The following is a 24,263-nucleotide window of genomic DNA, read 5'->3' as shown; positions in this document are numbered from 1 at the left end:
ATTGGTATGCTTATTCTCATATATTGTTCAATTGGAGTAATGTTGTGAGCCAAAACCAAAAGTGTGCTGACAACCGAACACATTCCCCTACTACTCAGTTTTAGGGGGTAGGGGTTGTCATGAATCTACATCATTATCGTGGGAAGGGGCTGTTCAGAGGTTTGTGACGAAATGCTACGATGGAGAAGGTGGATGTTGAAAACCACTCAAAAAATGCTACGTCATTGATGGATGTGGCCTTATCTTATTCATTGTTTAATGTATTTTATTCGTTTTTTCCAGTTCATACATTCTATTCCGTTTTTTCATTTTAATAATCTTTTTATTTTTTCTGTCATTTTATTTATTTCTTCGAAATTATTAATTTGACACAATTTAATTTGCTCTATTAATTTTATCTTTTTAAAAATATGGTTGACCTTTTTATTTTATTCTTATCATTCATATAATTCTGCCTATTTTTTCTTGCTTTTTATTATTTTTCAATTTTATTCATTTTGTTTATATAATCGATCTATTCATTTTATTGATTTTATCCGTAATATCCATTTTATTTATTTTTTTTTCATTTAATTTATTTTATTTATCATATTCAGTCATTCCATCTAATTTGTTAATTGGACTCAAGTTAATTTATTTTATTAATTTTATAACTTTTTTAATACAGTAATCCCTTGGTAAATTTTTGATTGACAAAACGGGACATATTTTTGTTTCTTTTTAATAAGTCGAGCCTGTTTAAATATTCCTCTTTGGTCCCTAGACATAGCCTCATTACTCTTTCTGATTATTCAGTAAAAATTTACATTAAAGGAGTTTTACAGCGCAAAAATAAAAAAATATTTTTTTGCATATTTTGCATCTCTAAGGTAAGAAAAATATGCTCAATTATTGAGTTACTCGAATTTGACTTAGCTCATCTGCTAGAGCCCATCATATTGATGTTCAAATCGGACTGATGCCTTCATCAGCTTTTCTCTTAAATGGCACAGTAGCTTAGACTAAATAAGACGGTTAAACCAGTTACGACAAAACGATAGACAGAAAACATGTCGTTAATTTAACTCTTTTTAAAAGCGTGGATAAACACCACATATAAATGTAGGTATTAGCACCAATTTCTTCACTTTCACTTAACTTTAAACCAGGTTTAACCCACCGCTAAACCTGGCTTAAAAATTAAACGAACGTGAAGAAATCGGACCAAATAAAGTATTTGAAAATCGCAATTTAGTACGTTGTAAAAATACAGAAAATCAGCTAGAAAGATGGGTAGCATTATACACGGTTGGAAGAATTAGTCGTGAAACTGCGAGTAAAATACCAATAATTTGTTGTTATACTTTATTGACTGTATGATTGTCTTCATACTCAATGTTACCTTACATATTTCAATATGATGTAATTAAAAATAGAACTATTTACATTAGCGAGGTGATCCTGTACGTACGCGCTTGTTGGTTTCCTAACCCTAATGTGGATCAGTATTACAGTCGCCAAAAAGGTCCTTTAGAGCATCGCCAAAGTCGAAGCATCCATCCATGAGCAATGTTTAAATTTCTAAATCTGCTACCAGCAGATGACAGAATTTAATCACCTCGTCATGAGTGTCAAAATAACATCTAGCCACTTCGTACGCCGTCTGGCAGGGATCGTCCGTCACTGGAAAGAAAATAAATCCATCACAAGCAACCGATCTGCCAGAACTCTCCAACACTCACCAATATGACCGCATTCCTTTGTTAGAAATTCGAAGGCTTCCTTCATGTCACTGTTCACCGCCAGCTCGGACAAACGGTTCAGGTGTATGTGTCCGGTGTCCTCTTTGATGACCATGAGTTTATCGAACAGACAGTGAATGTAGCACTTGACGGCCCGATCACCGTGTATCGATCCGTCCATACAGGTTCGCAACAGTTCTTCCGATGCTCCCGACTCGGCCACGCACATGTTGTGTAGAATCTTGGCCGGTTTCTTGTACTCTTGCGGAATCTGCCAGTTCGATTCGATGGCCTGTCGGGTTAGGTGGGATTACGAGCAAGAAAAGTGATTATTTATTTTGAAATCTGATGGAAACTTGAGTGAAAAAAAACTTCGCCGTAGAATAGTCCAATGGAAATTGGTGTGGCTTGAGATTTTACAGATTTAAGGTTGAACAGAGAATGGGCAAAAATCGAAAACGAAAAAAAGCAGTTTTTTCCACACCGTGAGTAAGATCTTCATAAAAATCAATGACCTTATGTAGAATGTTGTTACAGTACTGCTGATTGATTTTTATGAAGATCTGAAAAAACTGCTTTTTTTGTTTTCGATTTTTGCCCATTCTTTGTTCAACCTTAAATATTTTACAACAAACCACTTGAACGAATCTTCAACGGTAAGCACGATTAAGCAATCAGGAAGAAGTTAAATACTTTCCATGGAAGTTTTTAAATGCTTGGGAGAAATTTGAAGATTTCTTGCATGAATTATTGCGAATTCCGTCTGTGAGTTTTAGTTATACAATGAGATTAATGCTCATGAATGCTTCCCCTCTTTCCACACGGTATTTAAACATTCCAGAAACTTGAAGCGGAAATTTTTCAATGACTACGTTATCCGCTTTACCACGTTTCAGTGCACTCTTTCGAAACCATTGCTTCGAAAGACATCTTTTCACGAACCACTCAACAGAGCGGTAAAATTTGCTCAACGGCATCAAGTGGCCAGTACCTCGATAACCGACAGAAAACTTAACGTTTTTATTCTTTTTCGCAGGTATACCGGCAGTTTTAACATAACTTTTTTATTACTTTTGATCATTCAATCATTTTAGAGAGGCAGATTTTTTTTCTTTTAATGGCGTTTATTTTTTATCCGCCTGCTAAGTAGTTAGATTGTTCTACCGGGCGCAACTTTCCGTGCTGTCGTTTTATGTTGGAGGAGTTGGCCTTGTGCTGGGCATTTAGGGATTTTGTAATAAATTGTAATTTAAGGGGCTGAGCTGGATTTAATTTGAATTTTTGTTCATTGCTTGTATCAGTAGATAAACCGACTAAAAATATATCAAAAACCGTCAGAACCTAATTCAGTGTATTTATGGAAATATAGAGCGGAACGCATAAAAGCTCCTAGCAGATATGCGAACACATGTACGAACAGAGCTAATCGTTGCAACTAAAAATTGTAACGATATTTCTAGGAACTTCATTATAATACTGCTTGTCATAATTTCTATTGTTTCTATGTTTGCGAGTCTGTGCGACTCGTTTGTACTAGCTACACCAGGGAGGACGCTTTAAAATCATTTTCAGAATTCTGTTCCGAATGCTTTGAAGCGTTTTCTTTAACGGGGTTTTCATCGGTTTTTGGACTAAGAACCTCGATTGGAAAATTCACCGGGAAAATCGTGGATGTTACTTGGAAGTCGAAGGAGGGCACTGTAGAATATTTGGCATGGCAAACGCTACACGAGGTGCATGCATGTTTGCAGAATGGCGGATTAATTGTAAATTGATCATTTGAATTTTTCGAAGCTAATTTTAAATATTTTTTTTCGAAGTTACGGAATGTGGAGCGTGGTCGCAGAGAAAACTCCTACTTTAACCGATACCGCTATAAATACAAAAAGGATTTTTTTTTAGCTAAAATAGGAGCCAAACATCTTGCATTTACAGATCTAGCTTCCTGATGGCCGTTCGAAATCTTGTTGGCCACATTGACCACCATAGACGGTTGTGGAAAAATGGCCATCTTTCAAAATTTAAAAACTTACATCAGTTTCTCAGAGATGGCTGGACTGATTTTCACAAACTTTGTCTCAAATGAAAGATATAGACTCCTATGAAATTTCGTACCATTTGGTTATGTGGTCCCAGAAATATAGAATGAATCGTCTGGTCACATAAGAAATTCCCGTATAAACCGGAACTAAAAATTTTATGTCAAGGGGGGTCCCTCCATGAAATTTCAGAAATCGAATTTGTATTTTTGGTGCCAAATGTCTTTAAAATGCATGAAACGTAGAGATTATATGTTATCCAGATTTTTTTGAGGATAATGGACAGGTAAAATTAGCATCGACACGACGAACCACGAAAAAATTGTCGCGTTATGGAAGAAACGACACCGTTTTATTAAAACATAAGCATTGCTCCTCATAGTCGGCTGTCCGCAGTTAAAGTTGGCCAATCGTATGAATACAACTGATACATTTCCCGAATTTTCGGCAGCCGGCTGCCTAGAGCAATAATTATCATGCTATTGGCACACTTACTAACAACTCTCCTCTTTCCGTGATACATGTGGAGATGCAGAGGATTCCTCGGTCTCTAGCAGCGACATATATCGAAATAACATTTCTTCCTTTTCCAGAAGATGTGCATTCGCACGTGGTCGGCATCAATATTGATCAGCATGCAGGAATCAATATAGATTGCACGATGTGGCCATCATGTTATTCCCAAACATGCTGTTCCAATGAACGTTTGGCAATCTCAATTGTGTCTGGTCAATAATGAGAGCGAGTAAAGGCGCTTTAACCTAGGCTTATTAGACAGGGCAAGGTGTAAATACCTCTGTCTCACCCCAAACGACCAAAGGAGTGACATTAACCTTCTTAGCCAAGTCACTTCCAACGATTTATTGTATCCTTTTCAAACTGAAACTGTCGGTACGGTTGTCCTCGTTTCTTCCTCTTTTAAGATTCAAAACAATTCGTTATTTGAATTATTCATTAAATGAATAATTTAATTGTCGTCTAATTTTGAAACATCTTCATACCCAACTCTGCATTGTAGACCTGGCCGTTTTAATATTTGCGACATCTGAAAATATGCTTCCAATATTAATATTGACAAGAAAAACACTACAGACTAACTGCAGTATTTTCCAGGATGCTTTTCAATACTGGCTGTGTAAGGGTTAGAATAGAATAGAATAAAATGCTTTCAAGCGTTTTGTTTCTGGAAGCACAACCAATTTCCTAAATTGGTGGTCTGAATATTTGTCTAGACAGATCACTTAAATTTTGTAATGCCGTATCAATGTCAGCTTTATTTTGTAAATCATGATTAAAATGATTCTCAATATAAGTTTTGTACCTTTCCCAATTCGCTTTGTGATAAGAAAAACGCTGAGGTATTAGGATTGGAAACAGCTTCTTGAGAAAGTGAAAAAGTTACTGGAAGGTGATCAGAATCAAAGTTAGCATGTGTAATGAATTCGCTACAAAGGTGACTTTGATCTGTCAAAACCAAATCAATTGTTGATGGATTCCTTACAGACGAATAGCACGTAGGTCAATTTGGGAACAAAATTGAATAATAACCAGCAGAGCAATCATTCAAAAGTAGTTTACCGTTGGAATTGTTTGGAGCATTATGCCGGGATCGGTGTTTCGCGTTAAAATCACCGATTATGAAGAATTTCGACCGATTTTTTGTAAGTTTTTGTAAGTCTCCTTTGAAGAAATTAATTTGCCTCGCCAGTGTACTGGAAAGGCAAATACGCTATAAAACAAAATGATACTAAGATCTGTTTCAACTTCAATACTTGAACTCTCGATTACCTTGGTGTCAAGAGACGGGAGAACGTAATGTTTGATCGCTTTTGCGATTCCTCCACCGAATTGAAATGATTATTTATGTCATTATTAAACTTTATGCCATTATTAAACTTTACATTCATTACAATTTTGTTAACAAATTCCCACTCAGTTTGAATAAATTCAAACTTGGAAGTAGAATTTATCATAGCAATCATCAGTTGTAGCATAGATTGTTGCAAGAAATTCAATTTATCTTTCGTTATGCTACCTAGATCCATAGGAGCAAAGGAAGCTTTGTGTGCAAACGAACTATTTTGGCCGTGTTATCTGGTACTGAAGCATAAGATAACACACCATTGCAGGAACGACGGAGATAGAAGATTCTTGTTTAGGTAGATAAGTTGTTACTCTATTTAGAAGCGGATTAACACGTTTAAACTTGTTTTCTTGGAGTGCAGGGGAACATGGAATGACTTGACCAGATTTTCAGCTAAACCTGTATAAATTTCTAAAAAAAGTTTTCAATCCTTCAAAAGTCGTTGAGATGTAATGTGCAAAGGTATCGGGCGCGTTCATGATTTTTTTGCAGAATTTTTAATTTACTTTTTCAAGTTATAAAAGTTCTTCTTTAAAATAATGACATATAATTTACTGTAATCCTTTCTTTCCATATTGTCGAGATCTTTAGGTAGCAGTAAAAATATGAAAGGGTTGGATTTAATAAATTTGGGTTTTCAATGCTTTTTCTTTTAAGGACTAACTGTGCTGCTGACTTTGCATGTTCACACGTCACGAAATCGTTCTAAAGGATATATACTGATACTTGAGGTGTGATTTTTTGTAATGAGATTAACATTAACAGTAGGTACCACAGCGTAGTAAATATCAGAAATTTTGTATCTTTCTTCAGCTTATTGCCACTTGGTCAAGTCTCACATAAAATCTTGGTCAACTCTCCGCAACATAAGTTATTGCGTTCAATGTCTTGCAAATTTTAATAATAATTATTCCAATGTTCCGATTTATGTAAAATCATTTCACTACTTCATGAATATGATGAGATATGAGTACTTTAAAAGTAATTATTAGTCGAGTAGATATGTCCATACAAATTTTGATAAGAAATAACATCATTTAACGCAGTCTATCTTCTGGCCTCGCACAAAGCAGAAGCAAAAAAAAATCGCCACGCTATAGCAGGCTATAGGCACCAGTGGATCAAGCCAGCTTTTGTTTTATATCAGTGCACAAACAAATTGTATCGTTGCTCCCGGCTGCGGAGTGAAATGAGTTTGCCAAATGTAACAAAAGTGCCCGTGCTACGGGATAACACGATTTCGATCGACTTTAAAAAAAACTCGTGTTAGAGCCACAGTTCAGGAAGTGGAACAGATAGTTAAGGTTAAAATGGAGCTTAATCTCGCTGAAGTTACGTATATTCAGCTGCACCACGTTAAAAACTGTGTTTTGATCACGTTTAGAAGTTTAGCACAGAGAACTTCATAGCAAAGAACAACATGCAACACAAGATCGAATTTAATAACACCAGAATCAAGATCCCCGTGCATATGGAAAACGACATGGTGGACGTGCGTAGCCATGATTTGGCCCTGCGCACTAGGGAAGATTACATCAAACGAATCATGTTGCAATATGGAGAAGTAGAATCCATTACAAATGACACCTGGAGAAATTTTTTCACCGGCATTCCCAACGGCGCTCGTATTGTGAGGATGCGAGTGACTAAACCAATACCTTCTTACATGATTATCTAATGCGTGACCTATAAGCAAACAACGCTAATCATATATCCCGGACAGACCCCAACATGCCGATTCTGTAACCATACAGCCTACTACGGAAAAACATGCGCTGAAGCAACTAGTCAATACTCATCTACTACAGCCAACTCTAACAAGCTGCCACCGACACCTTCAGATAAAACAAAAACAATGATCCAATTAACCAATAATAGTGTTACAACGACCACGACAACCGCTCCCAAACCAACAACTAGCATCACCAATAAAGAAGCAAATACCGACGAAGACGGATTCATAACAGCGACCCGTAAGAACAAGAAACAAATAAGAACCTCTGATCGTGAATAACAAGAAAGCAGTACCTATGATGACATTGAGCCGTTTCAAATAAATCTTTAGATTAAAAAAACGCAAATGGTCTGTTGCACTGACGGTTCTCTGATGGAGGGCCGTGCTGGTGCTGGTATCTACTGTCGTGAAATGAGATTGGAACAATTTCACTCACTAGGTAGATACAGTAGTACTGTATTCCAAGCAGAAATCTTTGCGATTATGTGTGGAGTACAATCGGTCCTTCAACTGAATTTGTCCGGCAGAGTTATAAACTTCTGCTCCGATAGTCAAGCTGCAATCAAGGCCCTTAGCTCAGACAAATCTGGGCTTCGTCCGAGCACCGCAATTATTGGAGAAATCTACAAACGTGTCGCCAAACAAAGGCGTTTCTAGAACACCTATGCCCTGTGATTTCGAAAAATCTCCTACATTTTTCGAAGCTCAACTGCGGCATGCTGACCAGGGCTTTAACCGACCACTGTAAACTCAATTATCACATGGCAACTATTCAGCGCAATGAGTCTTTTCCATGCGATCTTTGTGAATCCGCCTACGGAACCTCATATCATATGATATGCAACTGTCCAGCAGTAACGCAATTGCGATTTCGTGTTTTCGGCCGTCCTTACATAGACGACATCATGCTTGGACGACTGAAACTCAAAGACATACTAAAGTTTCTTATCCAATGTAGTAAAGAGCTTTAGGCTTACTCGCAGGCGAGTTGACCTACTTGTGAGATTAACTTACCTGCTGTTTGATTTTGTTTTTGTGGTGTTATTTTTCCCACCCTTCCAATTCCACGGAAACGCTCCCGATCGCATAGCAACTAATATATTAGTCGAATTTCTGAAATCGATTGGTTAAAATTTGGTACAGCTAAACGATTGTTGATTTTTCTAAACTTTCATTTTTGTTTTTGAATGAACAAAACAGTTGCTGAAACAACTAAATCATCTAGTTGAAAATGCGATGCTGTCAGTTAGCAAAGACACACACCATCCGAATCAGCTCATCAAATAGCTGTAACAACTAATATAATTGTCGATTTCAAGATTGGTGCGAGTTGAAACTGAAAACCGAGATGGTTGTTTCAGTCAATTGTAATATTGGAATAATTCCCAACCAGTTGTAACAACTAATATAATTGTTGATTTCAAGATTGGTGCGTGTTGAAACTAAAAACCAAGATGGTTGTTTCAATCAATTGTATTATTGAAAAATATCCCAACCAGTTGTAACAGCTAACGATTTTGTTAATTATAAGGAGGATTTGTTACCCAGTAATAAAAAGCCAAATTATCTTTGAAGAAGTTTATTGCTATCATATCAATGGTTTGATTTATCCAAACGCGTTGCATCACTAGGAAATATAAATATTAACACTGTTCAGCGCCAATACGTTTACATTAATTCTATTTTATAAAAAAATATATAGCATTGACTTTCTATACGAATTATGGTTCCATGTTCCACTAGATTCTCTATTTGCATGGAACAATTATTTATGCAATGATAGAATATACAGATCAATTTATTGATGGAGACTAATGTCCTATTCTAATGTCTAACATTTGTTAACATGTGAGAAAATTGGATGGCTGATTTGTAAAAACACATGAAACATACACACCTGGTTCCAGAAGATTTGCTCACGTTCGAACATCAGTCGAATCATGCAATTTGTTGTCTACCTGATGTATTATATAAAAATACTTCCATAAATTCACATATATATCACTAAATTAGGTAGGCACTTCTAAGTATTATAACTGGTTTATTAATCTAAACTTCAAAATCAAGCTCTTTTATGTTAGCCTCAAAAATTTTACAAAATGAACATAGCGAGAAAACTGACGTATCCTTTTCAACTAAAGAAATGGTTAAATAAAATTTGCAAATTTTTGTTTCCTTTTTGCTGTCTTTATTTTCTGAAAACTGACAGCTTTCAAAAACAACTAATTTATTCAGCCAATTGATGATGCGAAAATCAACAGGACAGTTAGTTGAATCAACAATTTTTAGTTGAAACAGTCAAGACAAAAATCAAAAATTGCAATATTCATTTTTTGTGATTGCGGGGTTTTCCGTGTCTACTTCCCCACATCTCCTTATCCTTTGCTTCCACTCAGGAAATGATGAAAGCACACGGCAAGGCACAAATTACATACGGGGAACGTGTCATTTTAGCCAATATATTCTGATTCCTGATGTCTACGTAAGCACAACAACTTTGCCAAAGAAAGTATGGGGATAAATGTTACTGTAGACGAAATATTCGGCCACAGCCCCAATTAGTCGAAATCCCGTAAGCTATGGGACAGCTTGAAAATAAGCTTCTTTTCTTGCGGGACATCACACTTGACTAGAGGTTTGCTCAGGAACACAAATTATGTCTCCGATTTTTTGGAGCTAGCGTCAATCCGCCGCTAGCTTAGTCCGTTAACTAAGTTAGTGTCGGATTCTAATGAGACGAAATCGAAACGCAAATTCCATGACTAACTTAATTTCCACGATGTTATATTTGACGTAACCAGCTATTAAATCTAAACTATTGTATAAATGAGAAAAGCACAATTGCACCACTAGGTAGTTTAAAACAGGTTGTTGTTTTAGAGGCTTGCGGTGATCACGATGACCTTCCGGAACATGTGGAACATTCATGGAGCTGGTCTATTCATGAATCTTGTCCCAAAACTGAGTATTCAAGACCAACTAATGAACTGATCAGTTCAGCGGATGTTCCGAAATTTCCGGATGTTCATTATGTGACCCATAGGGCCCATTTTCTAATCATAACTTCAAATTTATGCCAATGCAATTTGGACAAATGTTTTCGAAAAAACATCAGTGTTCTCTAGGACTAGATTCATGAACCGGCAAGTGTAACGAATTTCGCGGAAGATTTTCACATAGCATCCAGAGTCACAATTTGAGTCGAAATATCAATATCATTAGATTAGATGGGATTTTATATTAGAATTCAAGAATATTACAAAATGTTGAGTTCAGTTTCATTGATTGACCACATTGTCGCTTGTTCAGTATTATGAGTATTGTACCGCTCGAATCGGCATCGGAATCGTAATCCTGAACATCCAAGATCGGTCGTGCCATGTACAAAATTGATATACACATTCACATTTTTTGTTTGTGCTTATGATTAGTATTCTGTCAATAAACCTCATACAACTGGTCCGACTGTGTCAGCACGGAACAGTAATCAACGCGCTCATATTTACATCGCGCTATATCTGGTATTTCGCGGGTGTTATACAGTGAGCCTATTCTCAAAGTTTTATTAAGAGCCCAGGAAGTGGTAGTGTGTGAAAGTTCGCCGAAAATCGACATTTAGGTGGCAAATTTTGGAGTAAAAACGCTTTTAATCCACCTAACAGTGTGATGAGACATTTCTTATAACTCTTATCACTCTCTTCGGATATTATATCGTTTGAGAACATTTAGAACGTGATGCTTCGCGATGTTTTTGATAACACATATTACATGGGATAGTGGCAGGACTCAGAGAATCGCTCAAATCAGCATAGGACAACATCAGTGCTAGAAATCTCAAACCAAATCAATGGGAAAGCGAAAAAATGGCCCATAAAATATCTAAATATCTAAATTGTGGTGGGAAAACTAAATTTATATATTGTACTGAGCCAAAAAAATCGATTTTTTTTTAATCGATTTGAAATTTATACTTTACTCAAATTTCCAACGCGAATGAGAACTAAGAAAATGTAATGAAACCGCAGCTCCTGATATCACGCTATCTCTGAAGTGCATGCGTGCATAGTTCCAAATTTTACTTCGACATCGACTTTTTCTAAAGGTGACTTCCCAGTAGTATCCTTGATTTGAATTATTATCGCTAATCCTAATGCCAAAGAACAAATAAAAACCTCTCGAAAACGAACCGTTTGGGAAAATCATCATCATTACTGAAATTTTCATTTTCGCGAAACTTTTCGATAACCTTCCGTCACTTGCGTTAATGCACTGGGTGCACAGTGCTCTGAAAATCTAGCGAAATCGTCTTAGGGCACCAGCGGGTCTAATTCAGAGCTATCTGCGCGGCTAGTTAAATCTGTAAAGAATACTAAAAATTAATTTCTATTCCATAATTTTCAGTTCAGCAATTCGAGAGATCGTGCTCACCGGAAGCCATGAGAAATAGACTACGTTGTGAAGCGATGGTCACTATTTATTAAAAAATCACGGTTAAATAAAAAATAAAACTATTTAAAAATTTCAAATAGTTTATAATTTTCACAAACTTATTAAGAAAAATTGCTTTCGTAATATTGTGTAGGAAAAAAAATTCAGTATTTTCTCTATCTGCAACATATAAACCCTTAAGTATACCGATTAATTGGTATACGAATTGGAATAGGTTCGCCAAATTTTGGAAGAACCCCTTGAAAACTACCTAAAAATTGTTGTAGTTCGATGCAATAAAAAATCCCCAAAAGTGAAATATACCTATTAATGTGAAACACAGTGAATAATACATGCAATAAAGACCCATTTTTATCAATCTCATGGTGTGTTTTAGGCTGACAAAATGGGTACATTGACTAAATCGGGCAATTTTTTTCTTTATAATAAACTGAAGCTGTTAAAATATTCTTCCCGTCCCTTGATGTAGTCTGATAACTATTTCTGATTATGATGAACTTTTTACTTTACATATTTCCATCTCCATGATAAGGAAAACGTGCTCAAGAAAGGATTTACTCGAATTCTGTCTTGTTCGTCTGCTAGAGCCCATCAAACAGATGTTCATATTTGGCTGATAAAATCGGGGTTTTAATGTATTATAATAGATATTCAGCATTCGAAGACGTTTCTTGTGAACGAGTGTAGAACGACTTTGTTTTTACTTACTGGAAGTCAGCGGTGTAGCCAGAAATTCGGTTTGGTGGGGGTTTGGTGAAAATCGATCTTACTGTCCAAACGGCATAATTCCGAAACCGTAATTTTTGAAGTTATAAAATTATGCAGAATTAATTTTTCAGAAAATAGTAACAGAGTTCGTGTCTTTAGCGAATTTGTTGAGACTTGTCATGAATATTAACCCGAGAAAATTCACCATAAATACTTCTTGGACGATATATCGTCAAAATTATTTTATCAAATGATGCGCTGTTTAACGTTTGTAAAACTCATTGAAGATATTAAACTTCCGAAATTGGCGGTTTCAAAATGATGCTATCTTGACCTTAAATTACTGTTTTTGAACATTTGACCTATACATATAATTGGTCATACAACAAAAATCAAATGCCCATCAAAATCGATCAGGACCTGCTAGAGTCGAATGGAAATCGTCATTTTTCATAAATTTCTCTCTACATTCAGAAAGTGTTATCCTCGTTATTAATCATATTACGTTTTCGTCTCAACTCGACGCATTCCCAAAATAAAAACCTGTTTTAATCCACCTAGTGGTGCAATTGTGCTTGTCTAATTTGGGCAGACTACGATTCCATGGCTGGTTATGTTCAATACAATGGTGGAAATGAATATTACATGTTCAGTATGATTTGCACATACATACAACGGATCGACAGCTACGATCTTGAGATACTATGTGATACTGAAACATCGCTTGAAACCAGCGGCGGATTATGGAGAAAGATCCGGGAGATCCGGGTCCTGCCGAAAATTTTCAACTTGTTAACAAATTTTAAACTAGTTTTAATTTTAAAGTAGCAACCCCTCACTGCATATTCTCTCCGGGCCGGTATCATTGACGATTTTTAGAGTGATTGCATAACCTTTCTATATGAGAAAGGCAAAAATGTACCAAAGTCCAAAAAAGTCAATTTTTGTCATGCATTTTAATGTTTCATGCATTTTAAAGTCATTTGGCATCCAAAATACAAATTTGATTTTGAAAAATTTTCATTTCAGTTTATATGGGAATTTGCTGTGTGATTGCACTCTTCAACTCGTAACTCCGGAACCGGAAGTCCAATCAATAGAAAATTCAATAGCAGCCGATGGGAAGGTTGTACCTTTCATTTGAGACTAACTTTGTGCAAATCGGTCTAGCCATCTCTGAGAAACAGAGGTCAATTTATTTTTCCACATATACACATACACGCATACAGACATATACATACACACAGACATTTTCCGATCTCGACGAACTGAGTCGATTGGCATATGACACTCGGCCCTCCGGGTCGGGATTAGATTGACGAATTTTAGAGTGAATGAGAAAGGCAAGAACATTTTTAGCAAATGTTGAAAGTTATGCAATGTTTTGGTGAGCAGTTCTATGTTTCATAGACATTAAATCAATTTTAACTTCGCTTTCTATTAAATAAAGACCCTTATTACAGTACATCTCTACAAAAGCGAGCTCAATTTGAAAAGAAATCTGAGGATTATTATTGATTACAGAACTCTGGAATTTTCTATTGGTATGTTTTCATGCAGGAATTTGATATTGATGCTATTAGACAACTGTGAAATCAAGACCAATAGATCAGTTACATATCAGGACCCCATTCCGACAATTTATCAAAAGTCCTCATGATGTTTACAACAACAGGTTATCAATCTACGGATCAGATAATTGTTATTGTATTATTGAATTAAATCAGTCAGCATCCATAAATTTTCAATTTCAATCCAATATTTTTTGGGTGTGTTGGGGGGGGGGGGGGTTGTATTGTCTTAAACCCCGAAGCTTTCTCTTGGCTACGCCGTTGCTTGGAGTTATTAATTTCGCTTTTCATTTTTCGATATGTTTCAGATCGATCCGATGGTTATAAGTTGCAGTGAGAAGGTTCGTACAAATGAACATTTTTGCACTGATAAGTTATCAAGTTCCTTCCAGACAACTTGGAAGTGTTCGGTGATTATTTCTAGCGGTTGTAGATAGAAAAATGAAATACAAAATTCGATTTATCGAAATAATGTTTGGCTTATTTCAATGGATTATAAAATAAATAGACGACAAAGAGTAATCCACAAACAACAAGCCATAACTTTTAAAGTATTCAAAATAGATATTTGAAGTCTTCAGTAAAGTTATTCGCAAAAGTAAGAGCTACAAATTTGCTGAAGGCATCATTTCGATATAATCACTTCCAAGAAAATTTGTGAAAATATCTCACTCATAGGGGGATTAATCAGCAAAAGCACAATACTAAAAGAAAGGGCATACTGCCTCCATTAATTTCTCCGAAGATACTATTGACTTAAAATAAGCCGTTTTGGCGTTAAAAATAGATTACATGTTTTTGGTCTTATTTCTGGCAATGGGAAATGATAAAAATCTTTCGTCCGCATTTAATGTTAAATATCTCTTTTGAAAATAGTCCAATTTCAACAATCTATAGCTTGTTCGAAAGGTATTCGTTAAAGCTATCTAAAAACATATAAATTGGTAATCTATGTTGTCAATTTCGGCAGATAATTTAAAAAAACTGCAAAAAACGCCATTTTTACGCATTCAAACATTCATATCTTGGAAACTAAACATCAGAATCAAAAACAAATTAATAGCGTTCATACTGTTTTTTAGTTCTTTCATTTAAAATTTCATCAGCCATTGCTGAGAAACACGAATGAGAATTTGTCCGTTACATACACACACACACAGACATTGTCCCAAATCGTCGAGCTGAGTCGATTGGTATATAAGACTCGGCCCTCCGGGCCTCGGAAAAAATCTTGAAAGTTTGAGCGAATTCTATACATTTCTTTTATAAGAAATGTAAAACAGTGGTAAACGAGTGTGTTCACAAACAAACGCGCGTCATCGGACTCGGTCTAAGTGATACAATCAGCAGCGCTGCTGTTGACCGGTGCTGGGACGGTGCAACTGTGGGTGGAAGACGAAATAAGAGTGCGCAAAACTGAAGCCAAAATCAGTACGACAGAAGCTGATATTTGATCATAAAGAAGATAGTGTCTGTACGTGTTAATTGACGGCTGTACATACGGTGAAGTGATAGTGTCTGGATGCACCCAGACGGGGACAGAATCGTAAACCAAATATGCAAGCGGTGAGTACGACAAATGTAGACAATAGTACAGCCCTATCACCATCCCATCCCGAAGCAAAACTTTCGTCCAATCCCTTTATAATTAATCAAATCCTACAGCAGTTTCTTGGTTATGACTCGAGGACAGTGATGAAAGCCTCTAAAGAAGGTCGGGTGCCTCTTCCTTCTTCGTACTCCGCACATCCGCGAGAACGATTTACCCAAAGCTATTAGGTTTAAAAAATCTTGTTGACGGCACTCCAGTTGAAGTAATTCCACATCCTACGCTTAACGTTTGCCAAGGATTAGTCTACGATGTTGACACCGTTGACCTGAACCCGGAAGATCTCAAAAACAATCTCTCCTCCCAAGGCTTGGACAATGTTCGCCAAATCACAAAAAACATGGTCCCCTCTCATGTCTACTACGGCTTTATTCATCTGCCAGTCCGCAGGTATTATCAGTCGCCCTTGCTATGTTATGGCTGTGCTAAGTACGGGCACTCGAGAAAGAACTGCTCAGAAACTCCCATTTGTGCCACGTGTTCTCAGATCCATGAACGACCCGGGCTTCAGTCATGCGAGAACCCCAAATACTGCCGTAACTGTGAGGGGGATCACGGACCCACAGATCGAAACTGCCCAGTATATAAAAAAGAAGAAGTAATCATAAAGTTGAAGACCGACAATAATCTCACCTTTGGCGAACCAAGGGCTGAATTGAAAAGAAACAAACAACCAACAACCTATGCCAACCAAACGAGCTGCCAAGACAACGAGAAGGACCAACTAATCAAAGAACTGCGAGAAGAACTAATTAAGGCACGTATAATTAACAACGAAACAAAAGCTTTGCGCCAAGAAGTAGCAACCCTTAGCCGTCAAATGGTTTCCAATCAGCAGAATAACCCTCAAATAGAAGCCCTATCGGACGAGTTGAAAAGATATAAAGAAGCGTACAGAAAACTTGTCGGGGAACGTTCCATCTCCAAATTCGACAGCAAGCATAGCTCGAGCGAAAACGTGGTAAACTTTCAGACCAACTGGACCAAAAAGAACCAACCCTTTACCTCGGCAGCCAGCATAGAACATGCTCAAGAAGAAGAAGCGAGCCGCTTACTGCGAAAACAAACCCCAGTCTCCATTGCAACACCAACCGGGCCGACCACCAGGGGTCGTTCCAAGAAACCAAAATTAGGACACCACGGCAACACTGCCACAACTGAGTTTAATCCAAAAAACCTAATAAAAGTCACTAGTGATGGTGGATCAAACCAAGATATCGCTGACGAAGAATCGGATCTTACCATATCGGAATAAACTTCAAGCGACGGTAAACAATGCAAGCAAACGACCAAAAACTCTCACCACATATCACCAACATAATATCTCTAATAGCTGCTTATCCTACTGTTCCAAACTCTCCATCCCCTCAGGCATCGAAAGTGCCGAATTTCGATGATCTCGATGTTGTTGGGGCACCTGTACATAGCCCATGCACCGCTCCGCAAACTAAATCCCTACTTTTCCATGTACTGTTTATCACCTCTAGCCGCGCACAAAATACAGCATTCATGACAATAAATCAACCGCAAACCAGACATAAACGTCGAATATATGCAGCCATATCAGAAGGCCTACCGTCTTACGATATATGCTGGCTACAATCAGTCGCGAGTATGGCAGAAAGCCAACCGCACAATTCCTTGTTGGGCAGCCGTAGCCCCGTCAGTGCGGACGCTACACGCTCACCGGAACTGACGGACAACCCGCGGTACCCCAGAAGCATTGTGTTGCTAACGGAGACGCACAAAGGCGGTAACGCCTGTTCCTCCTTGGTCATCTGGCAGGACTACGTGGGAAGCCGGACGGAAAAGGGCGGAAAAGCCTATCCCAGATTATCTACCAAACCACTCTAAAGGAAGATCAATCCCATTATATAACACAACGTCGACCTACAATTGCAAAAGGTCAACAGTGCAACATTGCACCATCTCCAACAGGGCAGCCGTGGCCCCGTCAGTGCGGACGTCATAAACCCACCGTAACTGACGGACAACCCGCGGCACCCTGGAACTATTGTGTTGCTACTGGAGACGCACAAAGGCGGTAACGCCTGTTCCTCCTCGATAATCTTGACGGACCACGTGGGAATCCGGACAGAAAAGGGCACAAAAGCCTATCCCGGGAAAGACTTACTTGATTTTTTTTTCAGTTATATAACCCGCAGTGGTACTTTGCTTGGAACGCCAACAAGACGATACTCTGAACTAAATCACAATTCCAAATCAAATGGCTTCAAATAACAATAATACTTTATCGAGAGAACTAAGCCCTATACCCGGCTGCTCCTGGCATCCAATGAGATTTCGCGAACCTAGTTCAAACTGTTCTACAAACACTACTCCGGCATAGATAGCACCAAAACCCTCCATTCGTAACACGGACCCCATACCAGCCTTTACTCCAACAAACTCATCAGATGTAGGTACTGCGGGTGGGTTTTCCGGCAGTTCCTCAAGACGTGTTTCTCCTAACAGCTAATGTTTTTTGATTCAATGGAACATCAATGGAATCTGCAATCAACTGGGCGATCTACAACTGCTTATCAACCGACTAGATCCCATATGTTTGGCTCTACAGGAGACACATATCCGGAATGATCTTGATCCTAGCGATTGGCTCGGTGGACAGTTTATCTGGTATGCCAAGCAAGGGGCTAACATCTACCAGTCAATTGCACTAGCCATTCGATCCGACTGTATTTCCTCCGTCGTACCATTGAAAACTACGCTACTAGCCTTGGCAGTTATACAACATAATCCATTTCCTATCACCATGGTCTCCGTTTACCTTCCATCAGGCGCAACAAGCAATCTAAAAGGGAAACTCAGTGATTTATACAGGTATAGGTATACAACCAATTAGAACGCCCATTTCTTATAATAGGAGACTTCAACACGCACCACACTGCTTGGGGAAGCAAAGTGGATAGCAAAAGAGGATGTAGCTTCCGCAACTGAATCATTTGATGCTATCTTTCTCAACGATGGTAGCGAAACTACTAATGCTCGAGCATCATCAGCCATCGACCTCACTATCACTACCAGTAACATTGCTAGTCTACTTAGCTGGCAAGTGTCTGCAGACACCCACGGCAGCGACCATTATCCCATTCAGATAACCCTCAGCAAACAACCTCCTCATACCACGCGTCGAAGAAGATGGCTCTATGATCGAAAGCAATTATTTAGACCTTGCGCACCGAGACCACGCCTATTCTCCGGAGGAACTATCCGACATTATCGTCAAAGCATCAGAAAACAGCATTCCCAGGACCAGCGGCACACCTTCCTGCAAGGTCCGTTCACTGGTGGTGTCCCGAAGTACACACAGCTCTCAAAAATAGGCGTAAGGCCCTGCAAAAATTAAAGAAAACTTCACTTAATCACCCAGAGAGGGAAACATACGCCGCAACATTTCGAGAACTCCGCTACGCAAGTTATTCGTGAAGCGAAAAACAAAAGTTGGTCTGATTTTCTCGATGGGATCCATCCGGATTCGACTACTACAGAGTTATGGCGACGTGTAAATGCTTTTAGCGGGAAACGTAGGCAGAGCGGCTTCAACATATTGACCACGAATAGCCCACTTGACGACCCCCTGCAAATTGCCAATGAGCTTGGGCAATATTTCGCTGAACTATCCTCGGTTAGCGCGTATTGTGAACCCTTCCGTCGGCGTAAAGTAAATACAACGAGCATTCCTATCGCGTTTCCTCCAGATCACAATACTCAGTACAACCAACCATTTTCACCAACTGAACTGGCCTACGCACTGGCTAGTGCACGTGGTAAATCCGCCGGCTTAGATGAAATCGGATACCCCATGCTGCGACGTCTTCCTGCTCGAGGTAAACTGGCCCTTCTCGATAGCCTAAACCAAATCTGGAAAAGTGGACGCTTCCCAGACTCGTGTAAGGAAGCACTCGTGATATAACGAAAAGAACCACAGGACGACGATCGGTCCAGGACTTCCGTCCCATAAGCCTCCTGAGTTGCATCAGTAAAGTTCTCGAGAATTTGGTCAACCGCCGACTAGTTACCTACCTAGAGGAGAAACAATTACTAGATGACAGACAATTTGCCTTTCGCCAAGGAAGAGGTACTGGTATCTACTTTGGTTCACTGGCAGAAACACTCGCCCAAGCCCGGGCCGGGCCGAGAGACAACATGTAGACATTGCAGCAATTGACCTGGCTAAAGCATACAATACTGTATGACGAAACGGCGTCCTCGAACAACTTCGTGACTGGGGAATTCGAGGAAGTTTTGGTATTTACATCCAACAGTTTCTAACCAACCGACGATTCAGAGTTGCCATCGGTGGTACGTTTTCCAATTTCTTCTCCAAAGACACCGGAGTTCCCCAGGGCTCAGTTTTGTCGGTAACGCTCTTCCTCATTGCAATGAACTCCATTTACCGATATCTGCCAAAAGGGATACATATTTTCTTATATACCGATGATATCCTATTAATGGTAATTGGTCTCCACCCTAAACGGGTTCGGCGAAAATTGCAAGCCGCAGTTAATGCAATCGGTCGCTGGGCCGAGCAGAACGGATTCAACGTATCGACGAGTAAACGCGAAAGTACACATCTCTGTGGGACGCATCATCGTGCCACTGACCGACCGGTCACCCTAAATGGTCATACGCTACACTACCGTCATACTAGGTGTCAATCGGCCGTACTGGCACTTTCGGACCACACTTTCGCAGGGTTAAGAATGACTGCAAAAGTCGTCGTAGATTGGTTCGTGCGATAAGTAACCGACACCGCAGGACTAATCGACACACAATCCTTAATATAAGTCAGAGCTTAATAACCAGAAAAATTCTATACGGAATCGAGCTCACAAGCTCTTCCTCCGACTTGCTTGTACGCACACTTGCCCCGGTATACAACGGATCCATCCGTTCCGCTTCTAGTCTCCTACCCAGCTCACCCACGGAAGCTTTGTGCGTCGAATCGGGCCTACTTCCATTCTCCTGGTTCGTAGCCTCCAGCATCATCAAACGTGCTGTTGCGTTCTTAGAGAAAACCACTGGAAACGATTGTTGCTTGTTGAGCACTTCCAGGAACGTTTACAATCAGTTCACCGCAGAAGACTTACCAGAAATCGCCAATGTGCCCCGAGTTTTCCGACGAAACTGGTTCGATCGAGGTCCGAACATCAACCTTTACTTGACTAAAAAGATCAAGGCTGGAGATCCACCTGGCGTAATTCTTGCGGAGTTCAACCAGCTAGCTAGCAAATACGGCAACCATCTAAAACTGTACACCGATGGATCCAAATTGGACGATCAGGTTGGTTTCGGAGTACATGGTCTTGATATTGACCTCGCCCGCAAACTTCCAGCGAGCTGCTCGGTTTTTTTCAGCTGAGGCAGCCGCTATCTTGTTAGCTACTCTCAAGAAGCCCCCTGATATTCCAGTAGTCATCTTTTCTGACTCGCTTTCAGTGCTCAACACACTTGACAAAGGGATATCCCGTCATCCCTTCGTCTAGGCAATTGAAGACGCTTTGGATCCTCTAAACACGTTATGTTGGATCCCCGGACATAGCGGGATTAACGGCAACACCCAAGCCGACCGGCTGGCATGCCAAGGCCGCAACTGCACAATTTATTTTACAAAAGAGGTCCCAGGAGCCGATATCCACCGATTGATCGACGAAAAAATGATAGAACATTTCGCGAATTACTGGCGAACCACCAGACGACATTGTCGCAAAATTAAACCAACCATTGGAAAATGAGCCGACAGAAAATCCCGCCTTGAACAACGTGTACTCTCCCGCCTTAGAACCAGACACACTAAAATAACCCACGTCCACCTCCTGACCGGCGGGTATCCACCGACATGTCATACCTGTCACTCCAGACTCACAGTTGAACCCCTACTAATCGAATGCTGCGAGCTGGATCCCATGACATCGATTCGTCAAATGACCCAGCCCGAAAGCAAGGTCTTCTCAACCTTCTGAAGGACACCGACTTATTTAAACAGATCTGAAAGTTGTATCACCACACCGACGATCTCCTAGCGAGCTCCAGCACGGCATTATTTTCCATGAAACATACCCGTTGTTTAGTTTCTTTTTTTTACAGCATGGGACACTCTTTCTGTAGATCGATTAATGGAAGTTCTTCCGGTCGAAGTTTGAATGACGAACGCAAAAACAATTGCAATATAATTTTTTTCTTTTGTAAAATAATTGTAATTAATTCGAAAAATTAGGTGAATGACCCTCGGGGTTAAAACCTAACAATAAACAACAACAATAAACCTGTGATTTATGATAACGATTCTGCATACATCTATGTATGCCAAACATAATCCCATTTGGGATCGATTCCCACTGGCTAACATGGTCAAAATCAAACTATTTGCCGGAAAACGAAAATCGAAACTCTAACAAACAATTTGGGTACAAGTATATATAAACTTGGCTGAATTAGATGCCTTGAAATCCACATCAATTTGACCCGCGAACACCTTCATCGTAACTTTTTTTTAACAAACCTTTAGGAATGTCCGAAAACTTTGAATTCCATCAAGGATAGTTGCTCTACATGGAAGAGGAAAAGTAAAAAAATTCCAAACTTTGACCCCGACATCCCCCGACCCCGACTCGTCAGTATTTTAAGTCACGGGGACCAGTGCGGCTCTCGATGGCCCTGAATGTAACCATTTTTTATTGTTCACTGGTTTTGTCATGAATCGAAATATTAATGATCTTTTAGATAAATCGTTCAGCTCATACCTTTGTAGGGGTATGAGGTGGGACCATTATCATCATCATCATCATTAGAAAATTATCAATAGAGTTTTGAGAGCTGGTCTATATTGATTATAGACTATTTTCGCTTATGATGTGATGACTTGTGATGTATTATATGTACCTACATAAAAAACAGCTCTATGCTCTGTTCATTAAATACAAGAACCAGTTCGATTAGATTCAATCAAGCTGTTAGTATAAAATTACACAAATCATGTCTGGTGATGCCATATGTCACCACGCGCGTGGATTGGATTAATCAAAAGTAATACAATTTGTCGCTTATTTAGTCAACATGTTGACGAATTCTCATACCGTGCATAGGGAATAAATATTCCAACAAGTTATCATATCGCTTCGTGGTCATGTCCCGAACGTTTGTCTTAGCTTTTAAATTTATTTTCACTATAAGTATGCTATTTTCAAAATCTCGATGACAGGCCCTTACGAAAACTTGTAGATATTTGGAACATGTTTACACACTTCCCCACAAGTGACACGAAAACCTACAGCAAAGTACCATCATCTGGCTCCCCCAGTTTAAACAAAGGGATTTTCATATTCAATCCGACAACTCGTTCAATCCATCAAGTGTGTAGCTATTCGACGACGCGGAAAGTACGAACGATTCCGGCATTGGCATTGTCACATATGCTACCCACCAGGAATATGCAATTTATCCTATTTTGTAACTTCGCCTCGTAACGAATTTTCCAATTTTCCACCGCTCTCGTTACTCGCTTAACACATCCAAAGAGACTGGTTATTGCATGCCTCTCGTGCTTTCCGCTTGTGTGACAAAGTTCAGGAAGGTTTTTTGTCCATTGTATTGGAATTGATAAGATTTCAATCCGAAGGAAAAGTTAGACTTTCGTGGCTTGAGCTCAAGCGCTATTGCAAGGATGCGGGCGGAAATCCGTTTTTCTCATGCTATCCCATATGTGGGGCGGCAGAAATTTACATCTTTGGTTTTCCATCGCTCCGTAATTTTGTATCGTGTTTCTTCCGAAGAAGAGCCTTCCATATATGTATATATGAAAACAGCAGACATCTGCTCGGTAAATTGCCTTCGTTGAAATAGTCCCTAGTACTTGGCGTGACGATCGTACCGACAAGCTAACCCGAGTGGTTTTGATTAGATTCCGGTAGAAAGAGTTTTTACACTGTCTTGTTGAAATTAAACATCTCTAATGGCATTTTCGTAGTCGGTGCTATACTCATTCAAACTTGGATGTAATCAGTCTACTTCTTTTTTTGCACTACACTGATGTTGCACCAAGAAAAAAACGAAAACGCTATAAGTAGTAATATATAATGTTTTCAGTTATTTTAACATTCTACGACGTTTGGTTCAGAGTTTGCGTTGGCTTTCAGACAAACAGAAATCGAACCCGATGGACCACCCCTAGAACCTGTGAACTAATGCAACTTTGACCAACTGTACCGAAAGTGTGAAATGCTTTTGCTTTCCCTACTGTGACTGCCTTGATTGAACCTCGTTGTTCTCATGTCCTGTTGTTCACGATCGCGCATCTGCCCGGGAGGATTTGTAGGTACTTACCATGATGGAACAAACAGTGCAGGAACTAACTAGCGAAAGTACCAGTAAAAGTTTCATGCTGGCAAAGCCTCTCCGGAGACTGATTTTCCTTGTTGTGTTGTGACTGTCTTGTTGACGAATAAGCTGTAGTGCCAAGTAGAGAAAAAATAACTTTGTCGACCCGGTCGACTAGTTTGTACCTAATGACTATATTTTGAAGTTGCTGTCATACTTTTATACGGGCG

The 24,263-nt window shown here is 39.2% G+C and overlaps 3 protein-coding genes across 6 annotated transcripts in view; 2 read left to right on the top strand and 1 right to left on the bottom strand.

Annotated features, from left to right (window-relative positions):
• LOC131684083 (uncharacterized) overlaps positions 1–24,263 on the top strand; it is a 421,804-nt gene that overhangs the window by 155,930 nt on the left and 241,611 nt on the right. The window lies entirely within an intron of this gene.
• LOC131684081 (uncharacterized) overlaps positions 1–24,263 on the top strand; it is a 372,745-nt gene that overhangs the window by 320,873 nt on the left and 27,609 nt on the right. The window lies entirely within an intron of this gene.
• Positions 1,331–24,213, bottom strand: LOC131684085 (general odorant-binding protein 83a-like). Its single transcript, XM_058966640.1, has 3 exons — positions 24,040–24,213; positions 1,722–2,013; positions 1,331–1,662 (listed from the first exon to the last, which is right to left on the bottom strand). Exons 1-3 carry the CDS (start codon positions 24,094–24,096, stop codon positions 1,553–1,555), a joined length of 459 nt encoding a protein of 152 aa, XP_058822623.1. The 5' UTR covers positions 24,097–24,213; the 3' UTR covers positions 1,331–1,552.

This window comes from Topomyia yanbarensis, chromosome 2 (assembly GCF_030247195.1).
Source record: "Topomyia yanbarensis strain Yona2022 chromosome 2, ASM3024719v1, whole genome shotgun sequence".
NCBI classification, from domain to species: Eukaryota; Metazoa; Arthropoda; class Insecta; order Diptera; family Culicidae; genus Topomyia; species Topomyia yanbarensis.
Note: the sequence above shows the minus strand (reverse complement) of the source record. Positions and strands in the feature narration are given on the sequence as shown.

Excerpts from the sequence above, each read along its gene's own strand:
- LOC131684085 (XM_058966640.1), bottom strand. The coding sequence starts at position 24,096 with ATGAAACTTTTACTGGTACTTTCGCTAGTTAGTTCCTGCACTGTTTGT. Across the intron at positions 2,014-24,039 it reads GCACTGTTTGTTCCATCATG|GCCATCGAATCGAACTGGCA; the intron begins GTAAGTACCTAC and ends CTAACCCGACAG. Across the intron at positions 1,663-1,721 it reads AAAGGAATGCGGTCATATTG|TGACGGACGATCCCTGCCAG; the intron begins GTGAGTGTTGGA and ends TTTTCTTTCCAG.